Source organism: Somniosus microcephalus, chromosome 9, assembly GCF_052327205.1.
Source record: "Somniosus microcephalus isolate GS21.2 chromosome 9, FLI_Smic_1.0, whole genome shotgun sequence".
In the NCBI taxonomy this organism is placed as follows: domain Eukaryota; kingdom Metazoa; phylum Chordata; class Chondrichthyes; order Squaliformes; family Somniosidae; genus Somniosus; species Somniosus microcephalus.
In genome coordinates this window covers 199,341,842-199,359,294 of record NC_140995.1, presented here as the reverse complement: position 1 = coordinate 199,359,294, position 17,453 = coordinate 199,341,842, and the positions used below count along the sequence as shown (strand labels likewise).

The following is a 17,453-nucleotide window of genomic DNA, read 5'->3' as shown; positions in this document are numbered from 1 at the left end:
TTGCAGCGAATTGCAGGCCATAGAATCTTATACTCAAATCCAAGTCGGGTGCTTAATGTACTTGAGGATAACATCATTCATCCCACTAATTGGACCATAATTCAAAATGCGCCTGATGCACGAAGTCACAACACAGAGCATCAAATCTGTCTAGTATGGCAGTTGCCTTCCTTATCTAAAGATTCACATTCCTGAATATATTGGAGATACTTCACTGGTAAATGTTTTTGGTCTTTGAGGACTGTGGTGCTATTTCTGCACTAGTGTTGACCAGATTGGAGTCTTAGATACCTTTCAGGTTATTATTACTTGAAGGAGGAAACTAAGTGGGTACAAATTGAGATGGATGTGAGATTGCTTAATCCCCTAACTAAATAGTTTTGAAACTGCCCTACCTCAGAGGAGGTATTGCTAATTTTAGTACATTTTCCTAGTTCATTAGGACCTGCTATTTTAAGTCTCTGTTCTCATCTGGGATTCATTCTCTGACAGTATATTGGATTAATTATTTATATAAATAAATAAATATATATATCATACCTGACACATCATATTCTGTAGCTCAGCATTCAAGCTGGAAAAATTCAGGTACCCAGCAATCTACTTCAAGTGCTGTATTCACCTGGCTTGGACACCTCTGGATTTGTTACGAAGCTGCTTACTGACAATTATGCAGATGACACCAGCAAAGCAGCTGGAGGAGAGACCCTAACTGCTGGATCTCCACAGGCTAGAACAGATGTACTAAAATTAGAAATAAATCCTAAAGGGATAATAGTTTATGTTGAAATTACACCCAATCCCATGTGTTCTTCCCTTCTCCAAAAACAATTTTTCTGTTTGTTTGGTTCTCTAGGTCTACTTTAATTAGACATTTGCACTACACATCTGAGCTTAGCTGGTGCAGCTGCTGAAACAAATTGGGTGAATTGGTGCAGAACGCCATCATTTTTCAGGCCCCACAATACTAGATTGTTCGATCAAGTCTAATTCCTAATCTCCGAGGAGTGCCCTCCATACATTTAATTTTGTTCACAGTAACTTGGGCATCTTAGTACTGAGCCTCACCAATGTTAGGTCCAGAAATTAAATCTTTCCTAGTCAATTTAGTCCCGCACCCCAGCTTTTTCCCTGCAACCCTGCAAATTAGTCCTCTTCAAGTACATGTCCAATTGTCTTTTAAAAGTTCCTATGGAATCTGATTTTTCCACCCTTTCAGGTACAGGAAACTCTTTTTTATCCGGGACCGGCGTGGTGCAGATTTATCAAAAAGTCCGGATTACAGAGAGGTATAGTTTAAAAGGTACGAGAGCTCCGTACACAGCAACAAATCCAGGCTTCCCTGTTGCTTAGCAACAGGCGCAAGAAGCCCAGCCACAGACCAAGCGTCCCTGTTGCTTAGCAACAAGTGCAGGAACCCGATTACACAGCCACAGTTCCAGGAACGGCCACTAATATGAAGTAAAACTTACCTGAACCTACTCCTGAATTTTGACGGTTAACAGAGATTTCCGGTTATTTAGGTGCTGGTAAATCGAGAGTTTCCTGTAGTGTGTTCCAGATCTTAACGACCCTCTGTGCAAAGAAATTTCTCCATTTTCCCCTCAAGTTCTTTTGCCAATTATTTTATTCTATGACCTATGGTTACTGACCCACTTGCCAGAGGAAACAATTTCTCCATACTTGCTCTATCAAAATGAATACCTCTATTACGTCTCCCCTTAATCTTTTCTGCTCTAAGGAGAACAATCCCAGCTTCTCCAATCTCTCCACATAACTGAAGTCCCTCATCCCTGCTATCATCCTGGTAAACCTCCTTTGTACCCTCTCCAGAGCCTTGATATCCTTCCTAAAGTGTGGTGCCCAGAATTGTACACAATACTCCAGCTGAGGCCTAACCACTGATTTGTAAAGGTTTAGCATGACCTGGCAGGGCAGTTGGTAAGGGCAGTGCGCCACAGAGTGATACAGATTAGAAGATCCCAGGTTTAATCCTGGTCTATGTTGAATTAACTGAGCTCAACTGGAATGGCAATATGTAGACGACAAATGGCCTCTGTGCCCTTGCAACTAATGAAAATAAATGGATCAGCAGTCCCATTGCTAATTGTTGGATGATCCCTGCTTTTGTGTGTGTGTGTGTGTGTGCTTTGGTTCAGAACAGGATATAAGCTCAGCCATGATGCCCCCGTGGTAAATAGCATGTCTGTGCTATCTGTTAATGCCTTGGAACTATACCCCCCGCAGGAGTAAATGCTGTCAGGAAAATAAGAATGGGGAAAAAGCTTGCCAAATATTTTTGTTTCAGAATGAGCAGACTTGTAGTCCGAAGGAAAGGTCGGCCAGCAGAGAAGTGATAAAAAGCTAGGTATAGAAAAAATTCTGAACTGAAAAAAATTGGCTTGATTGCAAGAACATAGTAGAAATGTGGGAAGACAGTACAGCATTTCTGGATGACTTTGACGCTCATTTAATCACCCAAGGATGAATATAAACCATACTTAATGTAAGACTGCATTTCAGGTCAAGGAAGTTTGGCGTTTTTGTGCACTTTCACGTCTGTGCGCACCAGCTGTGGATAACCTATTGTGCAAATGTCCTATCAGATTGAAATTGTTTCTTACTGTGTTTTGAAAAATTTGGATAGTGCTTTACATCTGTTCAAATAGTCCTGATGTAGGTGGTTGAATGTTGTCTGTAAAACCTAGAGCCTATGATAGAAATAGTATAATATGTACGATCGCATAAACTTCTTGGTCTGTGTTCATCTGGAAATCCCATTTTCAGTATTGGCTGAATCAGCCTGTTGCAAGTTAACTTTTGTCTTTGATGTCCGGAAGCTTCAATGGCGTGGGTGGGATAGTGGGTGATGGGCCAAACGCAAGAACTATTATTCTTCGTTATCTGAGAGAGTGTTGCTGCGCAGTTATAGTACTGGTTGGAAATGACACACTAGCACTCATTTGTAATTTATCTTCAAGGTAGAAGCCAGACAAAGCTAAACATGCCGATATAAAAACAGAAAATGTTGGAAATACTAAGCAGGTGAGGCAGCATCTGTGGACAGAGAAACCGAGTTAACGTTTCAGGTTGATGACCATTGAGCAGTAAGCTAATCGTGCTTAGATCTGATCATCCATATAACAGTAAGGTTTTTGGTACAGCAGTCAACTTTTTAAGATTCCCATTGCTAGTGTTTGATGAAGTATTGAAAATTTAGAATACAATGAAACTAAATAAAAGCACCTTCTCTGTTTATAATGCTGGCTGGTATGATGTGGGTCATCGTTCAGTTTGTAACCTCATTGGTTTTGAAAAACTGGCATCTGTGCTACCGAATTGGAAAACCCATTGAAGTTTCCATTTATATTAAAAGAAAACATTGGCTCTGGGATTAATGGAGAGGCAGGGAGCGCAGGGAAAACCTGGCAAGTCCGGGGATGTGGAGGGCCACATTTAAATAACATGCTGCAGACTTCCGCCTGACAGCTGGGCAAATTGACAGCCTGGCTGGCAGGCGGGAGCAGAAGCCAGCAGCAGGAGGCCGCAGCCGAGGACCCGTGGGGACGGTCCCTGGCAGTTAAACATAGAAACATAGAGATAGGAACAGGAGTAGGCCATTCGGCCCTTCGAGCCTGCTCCGCCATTCAATGAGATCATGGCTGATCTTCCTCTGAGATCTTAGCTGATCTTACCAGTTCAGTACCCCGTCCCCGCCTTTTCTCCGTAACCCTTAATCCCCTTAGCCTTCAGAAATATATCCAATTCTCTCTTGAAAATATTTATTGAATTAGCCTTCACAGCCCTCTGTGGCAGGGAATTCCACAGGCTCACCACTCTTTGAGTGAAGAAATTCTTCCTCATCTCTGTTTTAAATGATTTGCCCGCTATTTTTAGACTGTGGCCCCTGGTTCTGTGCTCCCCTGCCATTGGAAACATTCTCTCTGAATTCAGCCTGTCCAGGCCTGCCATAATTTTATATGTTTCGATGAGATCCCCTCTCAATCTTCTAAACTCCAGTGAGTACAAGCCCAAACTATTCAATCTCTCCTCGTAGGTCATTCCCGCCATTCCAGGTATCAGCCTGGTGAATCGCCGCTGCACTCTTTCCATGGCAAGAACATCCTTCCGCAGATGGGGCGACCAAAACTGTACACAATACTCCAGATGCGGTCTCACCAGCACCTTGTACAGCTGTAGTAAGGTATCCCTATTCCTATACTCGAACCCCCTTGATATGAAGGCCAACATACCATTTGCCTTCTTAATCGCCTGTTGCACCTGCATGCTCTCCTTCAGTGACTGGTGCACAAGAACACCCAGGTCCCTCTGCACTTCCCCATCTCCCAATCTATTGCCATTTAGATAATAATCTACCCTCCTGTTTTTACCCCCAAAGTGGATAACCTCGCATTTATCCACATTATAGTGCATCTGCCACGTATCCGCCCATTCTCCCAACCTGTCCAAATCGCACTGTAGCCTCCTGACATCCTCATCAGAGCCCACCCCTCCTCCTAGTTTAGTGTCGTCAGCGAATTTGGAAATATTGCATCCAATTCCCTGATCCAGATCATTTATATATATTGTGAACAGCTGGGGTCCCAGGACAGATCCTTGCGGCACCCCGCTGGTCACTGCCTGCCACTCCGAAAACGAGCCGTTTATTCCAACTCTCTGTTTTCTATCCGCCAGCCAGTTCTCTATCCACGTTAATACTTTGCCCCCAATCCCATGAGCCTTAATTTTGCATGATAATCTTTTGTGTGGAACCTTATCGAAGGCTTTCTGGAAGTCAAGGTACACCACATCCACTGGCTCTCCCCCATCTATTTTACCAGTTACTTCCTCAAAAAATTCCAGCAGATTAGTCAAACACGATTTACCCTTTGTAAATCCATGTTGACTCTGTCCGATCCTTTCCCCATTTGTCAAGTGCTCCGCTATTTTATCCTTAATAATGGACTCTAGCATTTTGCCCACAACCGATGTAAGGCTTACTGGTCTATAATTCCCTGCTTTCTCTCTACCCCCCTTTTTAAATATTGGGGTAACATTAGCTACCCTCCAATCCACGGGTACTGTTCCCGAGTCAATGGAGTTCCGGAAGATGATCCTTAGAGCATCTGCTATCTCCAGGGCCACCTCCTTAAGTACCCTAGGATGTAGTTTATCAGGCCCCGGGGATTTGTCGGCCTTCAGTCCCCTCAACTTACCCAACACCATATCCCTAGAGATACTAATTTCTGTCAGCTCCTCCCTCTCATTAGTCCCTATGTTTGCCGATATTCCTGGGAGGTTATTTGTGTCCTCCTTTGTGAATACAGAACCAAAGTATGAGTTTAATTGGTCTGCCATTTCCTTATTCTCCATTATATATTCTCCCGAATCGGACTGCAAGGGACCGACTTGGGATTTTACCAGTCTTTTCCTCCTGATATACCGATAAAAGCTTTTGCAGTCTGTCTTTATGTTTGCTGCAAGTTTACTTTCGTATTCTATTTTCCCCTTCCTGATTAATCCCTTTGTCCTCTTTTGCTGTATCCTGTACTGCCCCCAATCTTCCGGTCTGGTGCTTTTTTTTGCCAGTTGATATGCCCTTTTTTTTGATTTTATGCTGTCCCTAATTTCCCTCGTTATCCACGTTAGTGGGAGGTCTTTGGGCGAGGTGGGTAGCCTGGTGCAAAGGAGACCCAAGGCTTCCTTGTGTGTCTCGGAGCAGCACTCCTGCCTTTCCTGGCCCACAAGGAAACCTGAAAATCAATTTAAAACTTGCAAAGTATGAAGTTGGCAAAAGTACTGAAAATGCACCAACATCTTTAATGCTAACTTATGTGTGTATTTCAGTTGATTGATTTAGTAAAGCAAAAGGTTACACTGCAGTTCAGGGTGGATTTACACACTAATCACTTAAACTACATTTAGGGCATTGTATGCAGTTTTGGCTGCCCTACCTATGGAAGGAAGTCGATGCATTGGAGAGGATTCTTAGGAAGGTGGTAAGGATGCTTTTATAGCTTAAAATTATAAATTTAATTAAGTTTGGATTTTCACTTGCTGGGGTAAAGGATACTGAGAGATGACATGACCCCAGTCTTTCAAATGCTGAAAGATATAGATACAAACACAGCAAATTTAACTTAAACTGTGATTACAGAAGTAGAGAACATGTTATTAACAAAACTCAACTGAGACCAGAGAAGAAATCTTTTCTCTTCTCTTCCACTCCTCCACCCCCCCACCACTGAAAGTAGTAGTATACTGTGCCAATTAACTGCTTTAAAAAGAACTAGTTGGATATCTAGTTAACAAGATGGAATGTGTAAAGGATTTCCAGACGAATACAAAGGCAAATAAATTGAATGTAGCCGTATATATCATACTATTTCCATCATTGACTCTAGGTTTCACAGCTCCGAGTTTAGCAATTTGCATTAAGGACTAAATTGATATATTGTTCGTGGTAGAGCTGTGTACTGCTGTCCAAAATCTTCAGACTCTTTTATAAAAAAAAAATAAATAAATAAATAAATAAATGAAAAGGCGAATAAGGATTCATGTAGGAACTCATCCAAACATATCAGTGCTGTTGGAGCCACAGCAATGTTATTTGTGGCATGCAACCAGTCTGGGTTGAAATATAAAGCAAAATACTGGAGATGCTGGAAATCTGAAACAAATGCAGGATTGAAAGTTGTAAATGGTGTTCCCAGATTGGGTTATCCTGCTGTTTTTGTTGATTTATCTTTGGGAATCAGGGAGTAATTTCAGCTTTCTTGGAAGTTATGCCTGTGGTTATTTACTTTTCTCAAGAAATTAAATCAATTAAGTCGAGTCCATGATATTGCAGATGGGCTTAGAAGGTCCCTTCTCATCCTATACTTAAGTTTTACAGGGAAAGCAGTAAACCTTTTATTTTTTTTAAATTGGTATACAATGCTTATTATAATTTTAACAAACTTTTCCAGTAAGTACAACACTTGTTCTAAGAACCTTTTGTTGCACTTGCCTTTAGGGCCTACAAACGTTCCAGTCAGCTAACACGGACATTCTAACAAGCCCTAAAGAATCTCCCTGCATTTCTACTTCATTGTTATTTATTTAATGTTCCTCCTGAAGATTAATTTTTTTCTTCATAATTTTCCTTCTGTTTCCTCCTCCCTCCCTTCGTGGGTTACTGTTCCCTGGGCAGCACGTCAGCACCAGTGCATTACCTAACTGCCCATTATTCATGTCAGGGCATCTGACTATGGGAATTGGAATTATGCAAAGATTATAAAATTGGCTCTTCACACACGGGGAACCAGATTATGGTATTACAGTATATTGAAATGGTCTGCATCATCATAACTAGCTGATGAAAGGGTTCAAGTAGGTGTAGCCTGATCGCGATCGGGAGTGGGAATACTGACTAATATTTTTTTTTAGCTCACCCAGTAGAAGGCGGCCAATTGTAGCATTGCTACTGCTGCTCTGGTTGAGATCAGATACAGGGTAACTCATGATCAAAGCTAGGCTACCTGGCTTGAATGGAGACTTGATCCCTAAGCCAACATGAAGAAAGCAGGTTAACCTTACCATCTCTTCTGGTGTCAGGGTCTTCATTGCCAACAAAGTCATCTTCAATCATTTCCTCATTTCCTTCCCCACCCATGTTCCCCCTACCTTCTTTCATCCCCACTTCTGCATCTGCCTCTGGGGGGAAAAAAAATTCCCCAAGTCACTTGCAACTGCACTCCAAATTCCCAATTACTGAGCCTTTGGCACTCCATTTGCCACAATGCTTCTGCAACTGTTGATTTCCTTAACCATTCCCTCACTTTCATTTCCAATGCCTTTGTCTCCAGAAAAATCTTCACCGTCTCCAAGCCCGAGTGTTCCCCCGATACAGCACCCTCAAGTCCAATGGAAGAAAACCTGGTGTACAACTGACTTAGCCCTCCATCACCAGATCTAACGTGACCACTTCAAGCTCTACCACTGCCAAAATCACCTGCTACTCTGATCTTCCTGGAGGACAAAGATAACCACGTGCCTATTTCCCCTACTGTCAACTACCTTCTTAAATCTCTCCTTGGCCCCGCCACCCTCTCTACCCAGTATGAGAAGCTCATGGATTTCTAGAGAGTCTCTGTTACTTCTCCCTTCCCTGTGCCCAGCAACAACAATAACTACTACTCATTTAACCTAGTAAAAGGTCCCAAGGCGCTCTAACAAGAGCGATATCAATTAAAACATTTCTGACACCGAGGCACAGAAGGAGATATCAGGGCAGGTGACCAAAAACTTTGTCAAAGAAGTAGGTTTTAAGGAGCATCTTAAAGGAGGAGAGAGAGAGGCAGAGTGGTTTAAGGAGGGAATTCCAGAGCTCAAAGCCAGGGCAGCTGATAGCATGGCCGCCAATAATGGAGCGATTAAAATCGGAGATGCGCAAGAGGCCTATGTTGGAAGAGCGCAGAAATCATGAAGGCTTATAGGGCTGGAGGAAGGTTACGGAGAGGCGAGGCCATGGAGGGATTTGAAAACCAGGATGAGGAGTTTGAAAACTGAGGCGTTGTCTGACCGGGAGCCAGTGAAGGTCAGCAAGCACAGGGATGATTGGTGAATTGAGACTTGGAACGAGTTAAGATACGGGCAGAATTTGGATGAGCACAAGTTTATGTCGGGTGGAAGATGGGAAGCCGGCCAAGTGAGCATTAGTATAGTCAAGTCTAGAAGTGACAAAGGCATGGATGAGGGTTTCAGCAGCAGGTGGGCTGAGGCAGGGTCGGAGTCGGCCGATGTTACGGAGGTGGAAGTAGGCGGTCTTGGTGATGGAGCAGATATGCGGTTGGAAGGTCATCTTGGGGTCAGAAACAACACCAAGGTTACGATCGGCCTAGCTCCACATCAGACAGTTGCCAGGGATGGGAAACGGTAGTCAGGGAGTTTGTGGCGGGGACCAATGACAGTGACTTCAGTCTTCCAATATTGGAGGAAATTTCTGCTCATCCAATATTGGACATCGGACAAGCAATGTGACATATCGGAGACAATGGAGGGGTCTAGAGAAGTGGTGGTGAGAGAGCTGAGTGAAGCCGAACTTCCTCCCAGAGCCCCCTCCTCTTATAGCCCTGAAGCCCCAGCTCTATAGTGTCTCCCCATCTCTTAGAAACATAGAAGATAGGAGCAGGAGTAGGCCATTCGGCCCTTCGAGCCTGCTCCGCCATTCAATGAGATCATGGCTGATCATCCAAATTCAGTACCCTGTCCCTGCCTTCTCCCCATATCCCTTGATCCCTTTAGTCTTAAGAAATATATCCAACTCCTTCTTGAATATATTTAATGAACTGGCCTCCACCGCCCTCTGTGGCAGAGAATTCCACAGGTTCACCACTCTCTGGGTGAAGAAATTCCTCATTTCAGTCCTAAATGGCTTACCCCTGTATCCTTAGACTATGACCCCTGGTTCTGGACTCCCCGGCCATCATAAACATCCTTCCTGCATCTAGTCTGTCCAGGCCTGACAGAATTTTATAGGTTTCGATGAGATCCCCTCTCAATCTTCTTCCAGGTCAACATTGGGAAGTCTAAAGCCATCAGCCTTAGCCCCCGGCCCAAATTCCATATCCTCACCACCAACTCATACCCTGCTGGCTACTGTCTCGGCCGCACCCTGGTCTGCGTTTTAACCCTGCGTCGAGGTTTTTAAACCCCATATCCTCTCCATCGTCAAGACCACCCACTTCCAACCTGCCATAATACATCTGCTGCTGAAAGCTTCATTCATGTCACTTTCAAACTCGATTACTCCGGTGCTCTCCTGGTCAGCCTCCCATCCTAAGTAAACTTCAGCTCATCTGAAACTGCTGCCAGTAACCTATTCTGCAGCAATAATCCTGCCCATCGTCCCTATCCTCACTGATCTACATTTGTGTCAAGATCTGCCAACACCTCCAATTTAAAATCCCCATCCTTGGGTTTAAATCCATTGTTCCTCCCCATCTTTAATCTACTCCAGCTCTACCTCCCCCCCCCCCCCCCCCCCCACCCTATGTAGTCTCCATTCCTCTGACTGTAACTTCTTGTGCACCCCCCCCCCCCCCCATCCCATGGCCGTGCTTTCAACTGTCTGAGGCCACACTCTGGAATTCCCCACTGAGCTCTTCTGCCTTTCTATCTCTTTATCCTCGTTCAAGATCTTTCTTAAAATCCATCTCAACCTTGTGGTCACCTTTCCTAATCGCTGCTTCTTTGGTTTAGTGTCCATTTTTCCTTGTGCCTCTGAAGTTTCTTGGGATATTTTTCTAGTTTAAAGGTGCTATATTACAGTAAATGGATGTTTTTAAGTTCCTGAGGCACAATTGAATCAATTAACAAGTTTCTGTCAGGTTACATTTGTCTTAAACACCAAGACTGACTGTATACGAACAAAAAAGTAGGAATGGAACATATAGAACAGAGACAGTTTTGTACTAAATTGTCTGTATCTGCACAATGTGCAGTGTAAGATAAGGGACCTTATGTAATAGGAAATTACTAAACTGCCTTAGCCTTGATTATTTTAAAAATAGGACTGAAACAGTAGATTTGATAAATAAGCATGACATGATACATCAGCTGATTCAGATAAAATCTGAACTTCAGCTAATACATGAGTCAGTTGTCTAGCTTGTAAGGGTTAAAACTACATGTGCGTTGTGGATTTGTTAGCAAACATTTATCTGCTGTCTTCTGTAAAAGTGGATCTGAGCAACCAAAATCATATGTCTTTTACTATACAATGCATATTCTGAAAGATTTAGTGACACAACCATCATCAATTTTTTTACATTTCTGTCAATTGCAGTATTAAGTAAATTAAGTAATTTATAATCAGCTAATTAGCAAATAATGATCTGTGAAAGGGGAGAGCATTTCTGGTGGGCAAGCATCTTCCACCCCCTCTTATTTCTGATGAGGTAACCAATCTATGGCCCAAAATTTGCAATCGGAGGCTTGTAAAAAACCTCCAACATGTAAAAAAAAAAAATCTACACATTTACCTGGTAGCCCGGGAGGTACGGAGGCTTGCGATCCTGGGCCTCTCCAGGTAGGCGCGAGCAGAGGCCCACGTATCCCAGGGACATTTGCGAACTGCTATGGAACTTCCATAAGTATGAATGGGGGTCACTTTAAAAATACACAAACACATGAAATAAATTTTATTAAATTGCCTATTTAAAATTAATTAAAATGCCATTTAATTAAATATTTTAAACAAAAATTTTAAATATATGTTTTAACGGGGCTAAAAATAAACTTGCCTTATTGGACGGGGTTTTTAATGTATAAATGAGAATTTTATATTTTTAAACTTTTATGCTGGTAAAAGCAGCGGAAGTTGGGCAAATCACGCAACTCTCCACCCGCAGAGGTCCATCTCCCGGGGATGCGGAGGATCTGTCAAGAGGATTCTTGACATCGCAAGTTCCGGGTTTTAGCGCATGCGCTTTGCATGCCTAAATCCGGAACTTGCGCGGCCTCTACGGGTGCGTACACACCTCGTACGCACCCATAGGGGTTGCAAAATACAGCCCATAGTGAATCTCCTGAAGCTGCTTTTGGATGCCTTCGAATTGAAAACCGTCCCCTCAGGTGGGAGGTACAAGAAGTTTTTTTGTCTGTTTTGAAGGGGAAAGTGCTCTCTCTTCCTCCGCCCCACTTGCAAAACTTTTTTTTAATGAAGTCAGCAGTATCTAAAATAACGTTTACCTCACAATTTTCTTCCCGTCTCTTCTGAAGGCATCAACCTATGCTGCAGTACACTTGCATGAGCACTAGCCTCCTTCCCACATGTTGTCCAAATGACCATTCTTCCCCTTTATGAACCTCAACAATAAGTGTCACCTGGGGAGGCAGGGGAAGGATCATAACCAAGCCTGATTCTGTCCTCACTTGATGTTCATCCAGGTGCACTTTCCAGTACAGGTCACTGGATAGTGATCAGGAGTGAGAACACTGGTTGACTTCTTCCTTGAGCCTGGTACTTCCCTGGACAGTATGGCGCTTCACTATTGTGGGGCACCACAGATTCTCTTAAGCCTCTTGCATCACAACTTCGATAAGTGAACAAGATCCACTGTGGGCTGTATTTAGTAATAGTATTTTAGTTTGCGCTGTTTTTTATTTGATCTAGAAAGCGTAAAGCTAACATTCTTCGAATTAAATCCACAAAAGGTGCAATTTGATGTTCATTATGGGAATATTATAAAATTGGCAATTCTCACATGACCAACAAAATTATAGTGTTGCATTGAAATGTTCTCCAGCTTCGCAACTGACTGATGATGAAGGGTTAAACAAATTCACACGACCGCATTGGACCACAAAGCTGTTGCTAATGCACTCTAAAAATATTTATCTATTTACAGCACGGGGAATTGAAATACAACAGTGGGATTAACATTCCTTTTATATTGAAAGAGTTAATTATTGATGGATCTAATTAAAAATTTATTAAAATGTTGTAATTTAATTACACTATGCACTCTCACCTTCTAAACTTTGCAGCTAATCTTGCAAATCCCTCACATCCTGCCAGTGGCTCAGTTTTTCTGGTAATTCTATAGGTGTACCACTGTTAACATGCACTGTATTTCTGTTTTGTTCGCTCTCTTCTATTCCCCAACCTCCCAAAAACAGAAGGCTTTTAGTTACAAGTGTCAAGACTGCACCTACGTTTGCTCATTTTCAGAGCTGACTGATTAATAGTCCTCAAGTGCTGCATGTCTGGCACATAGGCTCAGGTGTTAGACTGAAGTGTGACTGATTGGCAGTTTGGATAGAAAATGTAGGACAAGCCAAGACCTGCATTGTTTTTAGAAGACAGTTACTGATAGCTTTTACAAAATTAAAGTGTGAAAGGAATATGCTGAACAAACAGCTGGCCTTATCTATTTGAAATGTTTCAAATAAAAGTGTATCCCCTTTCTTTAGCACTCACCAACAACGCCTCCAGCAGCACAAATGTGCCGCTGTCAACTTGTGTGTTAGAATGTTAAAACAATTTTTTTTAAAGGAATTAATTGTGCAGGTTTGGAGAGATTTAGTTAATAGTAGGACTGCAAACTGAATCTACTCTTTAAAGCTGACACTCTAATTCCCACATGGAATAGTGTTTTGCTTTTAGTCAGTTTAAGCTATGAATCTTTCTGCAGGAAAGAAACAGTAACTAATGACAACAGCACTGAGGAGTTTCTACAGACTTTAATTGTTTCTTCAAAAAGATCCTGTTTAAGTAAACGTTGAATTTGAATGTTGAATGAATAAATCATTTTTTTTATATGTAGACATGTCTCCGATCACACGGTGAGAGAGACTCCTTTTCTTTCAATATAAAAAAAACCCTGCCCTTGTATCAAATGAACTGAACTCTTATTTTTCCCATATAATTTCATTTCTTCTCAATTGAGACCATTGACATTTGTGGTTACATGGGATTCTTGTGCCTTTCAGTACCTCGCTCAAATAACCACTCTTTGTGTGAACCCAGAAAGTGAGTGTCGGCAGGCTACTCAACTGATTAAATGTTGAATTTCTCTTGCCTTGAAAATTTCCTTTATGAAACTTTGAACAAGTTATACATTATTAGATTTAGATATTAACTTATATTAACCTCTGCAATTTGATGGACTTCAAAGACTTCTGATTTGTAAAATGAACTGTACATATAATTGAAAATGCTGGAATCACTCAGCAGGTCTGTCTGCATCTGTGGAGAGAACTGACAAATGGCCCACACCTGAAACATTAACTCATCTCTTTTCTCCCCAGATGCTGACTGGCTTGCTGAGTGTTGGTAGCATTTTCTGGTTTTGTTTCAGATTTCCAATTATCTAGTTTTTTGCTTTTTTTAATCCATAATTGAATGTGTGGTATTGATTGTGACACTTGTCTTAATTTTTTTTCAAGTGCGGTACTGTAAATTCAGTACCCGGAGTCGTGGAAGATGTGTGTCAGTGGCAAAGATTTCACCACGTTTATTTTGGCTATGTGGTAAATGTTCTGTTTCAAAACGGAATGAAGTAATATTTCACTGCAATCCTATTGCTTTTAAGTCATTTATTAGATAACTATTTGCATTGAGTATTTTTCTTCAATGTTTCTTGTTGAATACTTGTTCTTTAAAGAATAAGTATCAGACTGAATTACCTAGTATGCTGCCTTTTAATAATAGTACAAATATGAAGATTATTCTGCCCAATTATTTATTATGTATGCTGTGTTTTCATGTCTAAATTTAATCTGTTACACTCAAAATGTGATGGTGTGTTCTTCCCACCACAGGAAGCACATTATGGCTGTTCGTGACAAGACTGCATCTTTTATAAATGGTGCACTTGCAGTAATGTCAGCCTTATAATGTTGACTACACTTCCAAGTAATTCATTATATCTAAAGTACTTTGGGATGTTTGAGAGATGTGTTAAGATAGAAAGCAAGAAATAACTTGCAGTTACACAACGCCTTTCATTACTCAGGATGTCTCAAAGCTAATCCCAGCGAATGAATACTTTAATCCCCGTTGTTTTGTAAGCAAACATGGCAGCCGATTTGTGCACAGCAAGGTACCATAAAAGACAAGCGACCAGATAATCTTTTTTTCGTGGTGTTGGTGGAGGGATGAAGTTTGTCCAGGACAGCTGGGAAGCTCATGGCTCCTCTTTAAATAGTACCATGAGATCATCTGTATCCACACGAACAGGAAGACAGAGCCTGTTTCAGAGGAGAGTGTGAAAGCACCCTCACTGAGACAGGTGTTAAATTAACAGTTTTAGATTTTTTGGGGAAAAAAAACATACAGCTACAGGAAAGCTGATCCAGTGCTGGCTGGTTAGTAGTGTGCGTCTTCAACTTCTGACCAAATCAGTTTAGGTTTTCATAATGCTCTCTAACATATTTATTGTCTCTCAAATCTTTGACTTGTTCAACTACCTTCACATTTCTCATGAAATCAGTGGCTTGTTCTGGGGTATGAGAACCACGAGCACCTAATAGCCAACTAATACCCTATGCGAGTGGTTCTTCATGTGTTAACCTAGTTGGTGAGAGTAAATAAGCTCTGCGAAGTACTCCGAGCTGCTTGTAACTTCACAAACAGACTCGTCTGATTAAACAAAGTGGGGAGAGGGAAGTGGACGATGAAAGAAAAGCCATGTGACTATAAGTGTATTGCACTCTGTCTTCACATTGTTCAGTGTTGCACTGTATAAAGCACCACTTCATCCATCGTTTTCTGCAGGAATAGCTGTGCTGTACTGAAAGTACCTGACACTGCTCATTCAGTCATGTTGAAAGCACAGCCGGGACTGGTTCTAAGATACATAAGCTTTCATAATGATACATATTTCACCAAGACAAGCTGTAATTTTAATATTGCATGATTGCAAGCTACATTATAACCTGGTGATTGCAAACTATCTTATAGCCTGGTAAATCTCAGTGCTGAATTTTAAACAATTTTTATTCTCTGATTCTCAGCCACTAAATGAGCGACCATTTATTCAGAAGCTATTTCGTCCAATCAGTGCAGAAGGACAGACACATAATCTTGGCGACTTGTTGAAAGAAATGTTTCCCGCTGCTGTAACTCCTGAAGGTAAGAGTCTGCTCCTTCATTGGTCATGTGACCCCAATTCAGTGTATCATTTTTGTGTTCTGTTCTGTAACTTGTATATAAAAAATTGTCCTTGTAATTTTTATTTTGCATAATATAAATTTTAAATGATAAAACTTTGATCCTTGACCTACAGATGATTATAGCAGACAGGATGTAATACTGAATTATAACCTTTGTTACTATTTTGTCAAATCAAATCACTAAAATGTGGCTGTTTTTAATGGTTTCGAAACGGGAGCCCTGATGGCAACTGGATTTTAATATTTTATTAAATTTTCTCTGTATAGTCTGTCCTATATTCTTTAAGTTAGGTGGAAGGAGAAGGGTTTCTAAATTGAGTGGTATGCTAAGTTTAACTCCGCCTCCAACCTTTTTGTTGAAAATGATTGCATGGAATCATGCCTTGCTTTTATGTCCTTTAATTTTAGCTCTTTCAACTTTTATTTAGAACAATTTTTTTACTCTCTTCAGTCTAAACCCTCTCACTCAATAAAGACAGGAGATGGGAGAGGGAGGCTGAAAGTGTTAGAGCATGTTTCAGCACCTGGCCTTGGAAACACAGGAGATGATGATCATTCTGGTTGATGTCATTTTCAGAATATAGTCTTATCCTAGAGCATTCCTTTGAAGACTTTACCAGATTTGATAACTATAACATCCTTTTGTACAGAACTTTGTCAAAGGCCTTTAGGAAATATACCATGGGTGTGATTTTGCCAGCCCTGGGGAGGCGAGTTTGGAGGTGGGACTGCTGGGAAAATGGCAGAATCTGGGGGTGGGTACCCATCCCCCCCCCAACCCGCCTCCGTGCCATCTTCCCAGGAGGCGGGTAGCCGACCTGCGCCGGGTCCCATCTCCTGGAGGCGGGTAGCCGACCTGCGCCGGGTCCCATCTCCTGGAGGCGGGTAGCCGACCTGCGCCGGGTCCCATCTCCTGGAGGCGGGTAGCTGACCTGCGCCGGGTCCCATCTCCTGGAGGCGGGTAGCCGACCTGCGCCGGGTCCCATCTCCTGGAGGCGAGAAGGGGATTGCAGCCACTTAACTGCCGGTTAACAGGTAGTTAACAGGTAGTTAAGAGGATTATCCCCATTTTTCCAGCAGAGACGGGGGCTTCCTGACGTCGGGAAACCCCGCCAGGGTCACCGAGTCGAGCAGTGGGTCTGTGGGGGTTGTTGGGGTCCAAAAGTGTGGAGGTAAGTGATGGGTGTAAGTGTGGAGAGGTAAGTGTGTGAGGTGAGTGAAAAGTGATAGAAAATGTTTACTTACCTTTGTTTCTTCCTGCAGGCTTCAACAGTTGGGGGTGCGAAGAGTCTCGCATCTCTCCGGCCGAGATGACAGAATGGCTGCTGCATTCTCCGATGCAACAACCATCTAATTTCTGCTCACAAAAGACGTTTGATGAGTCTTGAATACAAGAACTCATCACACAACAGAGAATGTCAGTGTTTGACAGTTTCACAGAGCTGTCAAACGATGACAATTCATCTGTCAAAAATATTTGACATGGAACGTCATACGCTGACATTCTCTGTAACCGGTTTCCCCTTAATTGGCCTGCTAAGCCCAGTGGGTGGGCTTAACAATGTCAATGAAGGGAAAATAGCGTGGGTTGGCCACAAGTAGATGGAGGCGGGACTAAAACCCGACAAGCAGCAGTCCCGCCCCATTGACAAAATCACCCCCCATGTTTTAGGCCTTTCCACACTCCACCTTAGATGTCACTTTCTCAAAAAACTGAGGTTGGCCAGGCAGGATCTTCCTCGTTTGAATCAGTGCTATTCACTAGGTTATCATTATACAGGTACTGTAATTGT

At 42.2% G+C, this 17,453-nt stretch overlaps 1 protein-coding gene across 2 annotated transcripts in view; it reads left to right on the top strand.

Moving 5' to 3' along the window:
* atg5 (ATG5 autophagy related 5 homolog (S. cerevisiae)) overlaps positions 1-17,453 on the top strand; it is a 272,449-nt gene that overhangs the window by 214,440 nt on the left and 40,556 nt on the right. For both annotated transcript variants that reach the window (XM_085997734.1, XM_085997735.1), the window contains exon 7: positions 15,502-15,619. In XM_085997734.1, the coding sequence (XP_085853860.1) occupies positions 15,502-15,619 (118 nt within the window). The remainder of the gene's footprint in view (positions 1-15,501; positions 15,620-17,453) is intronic.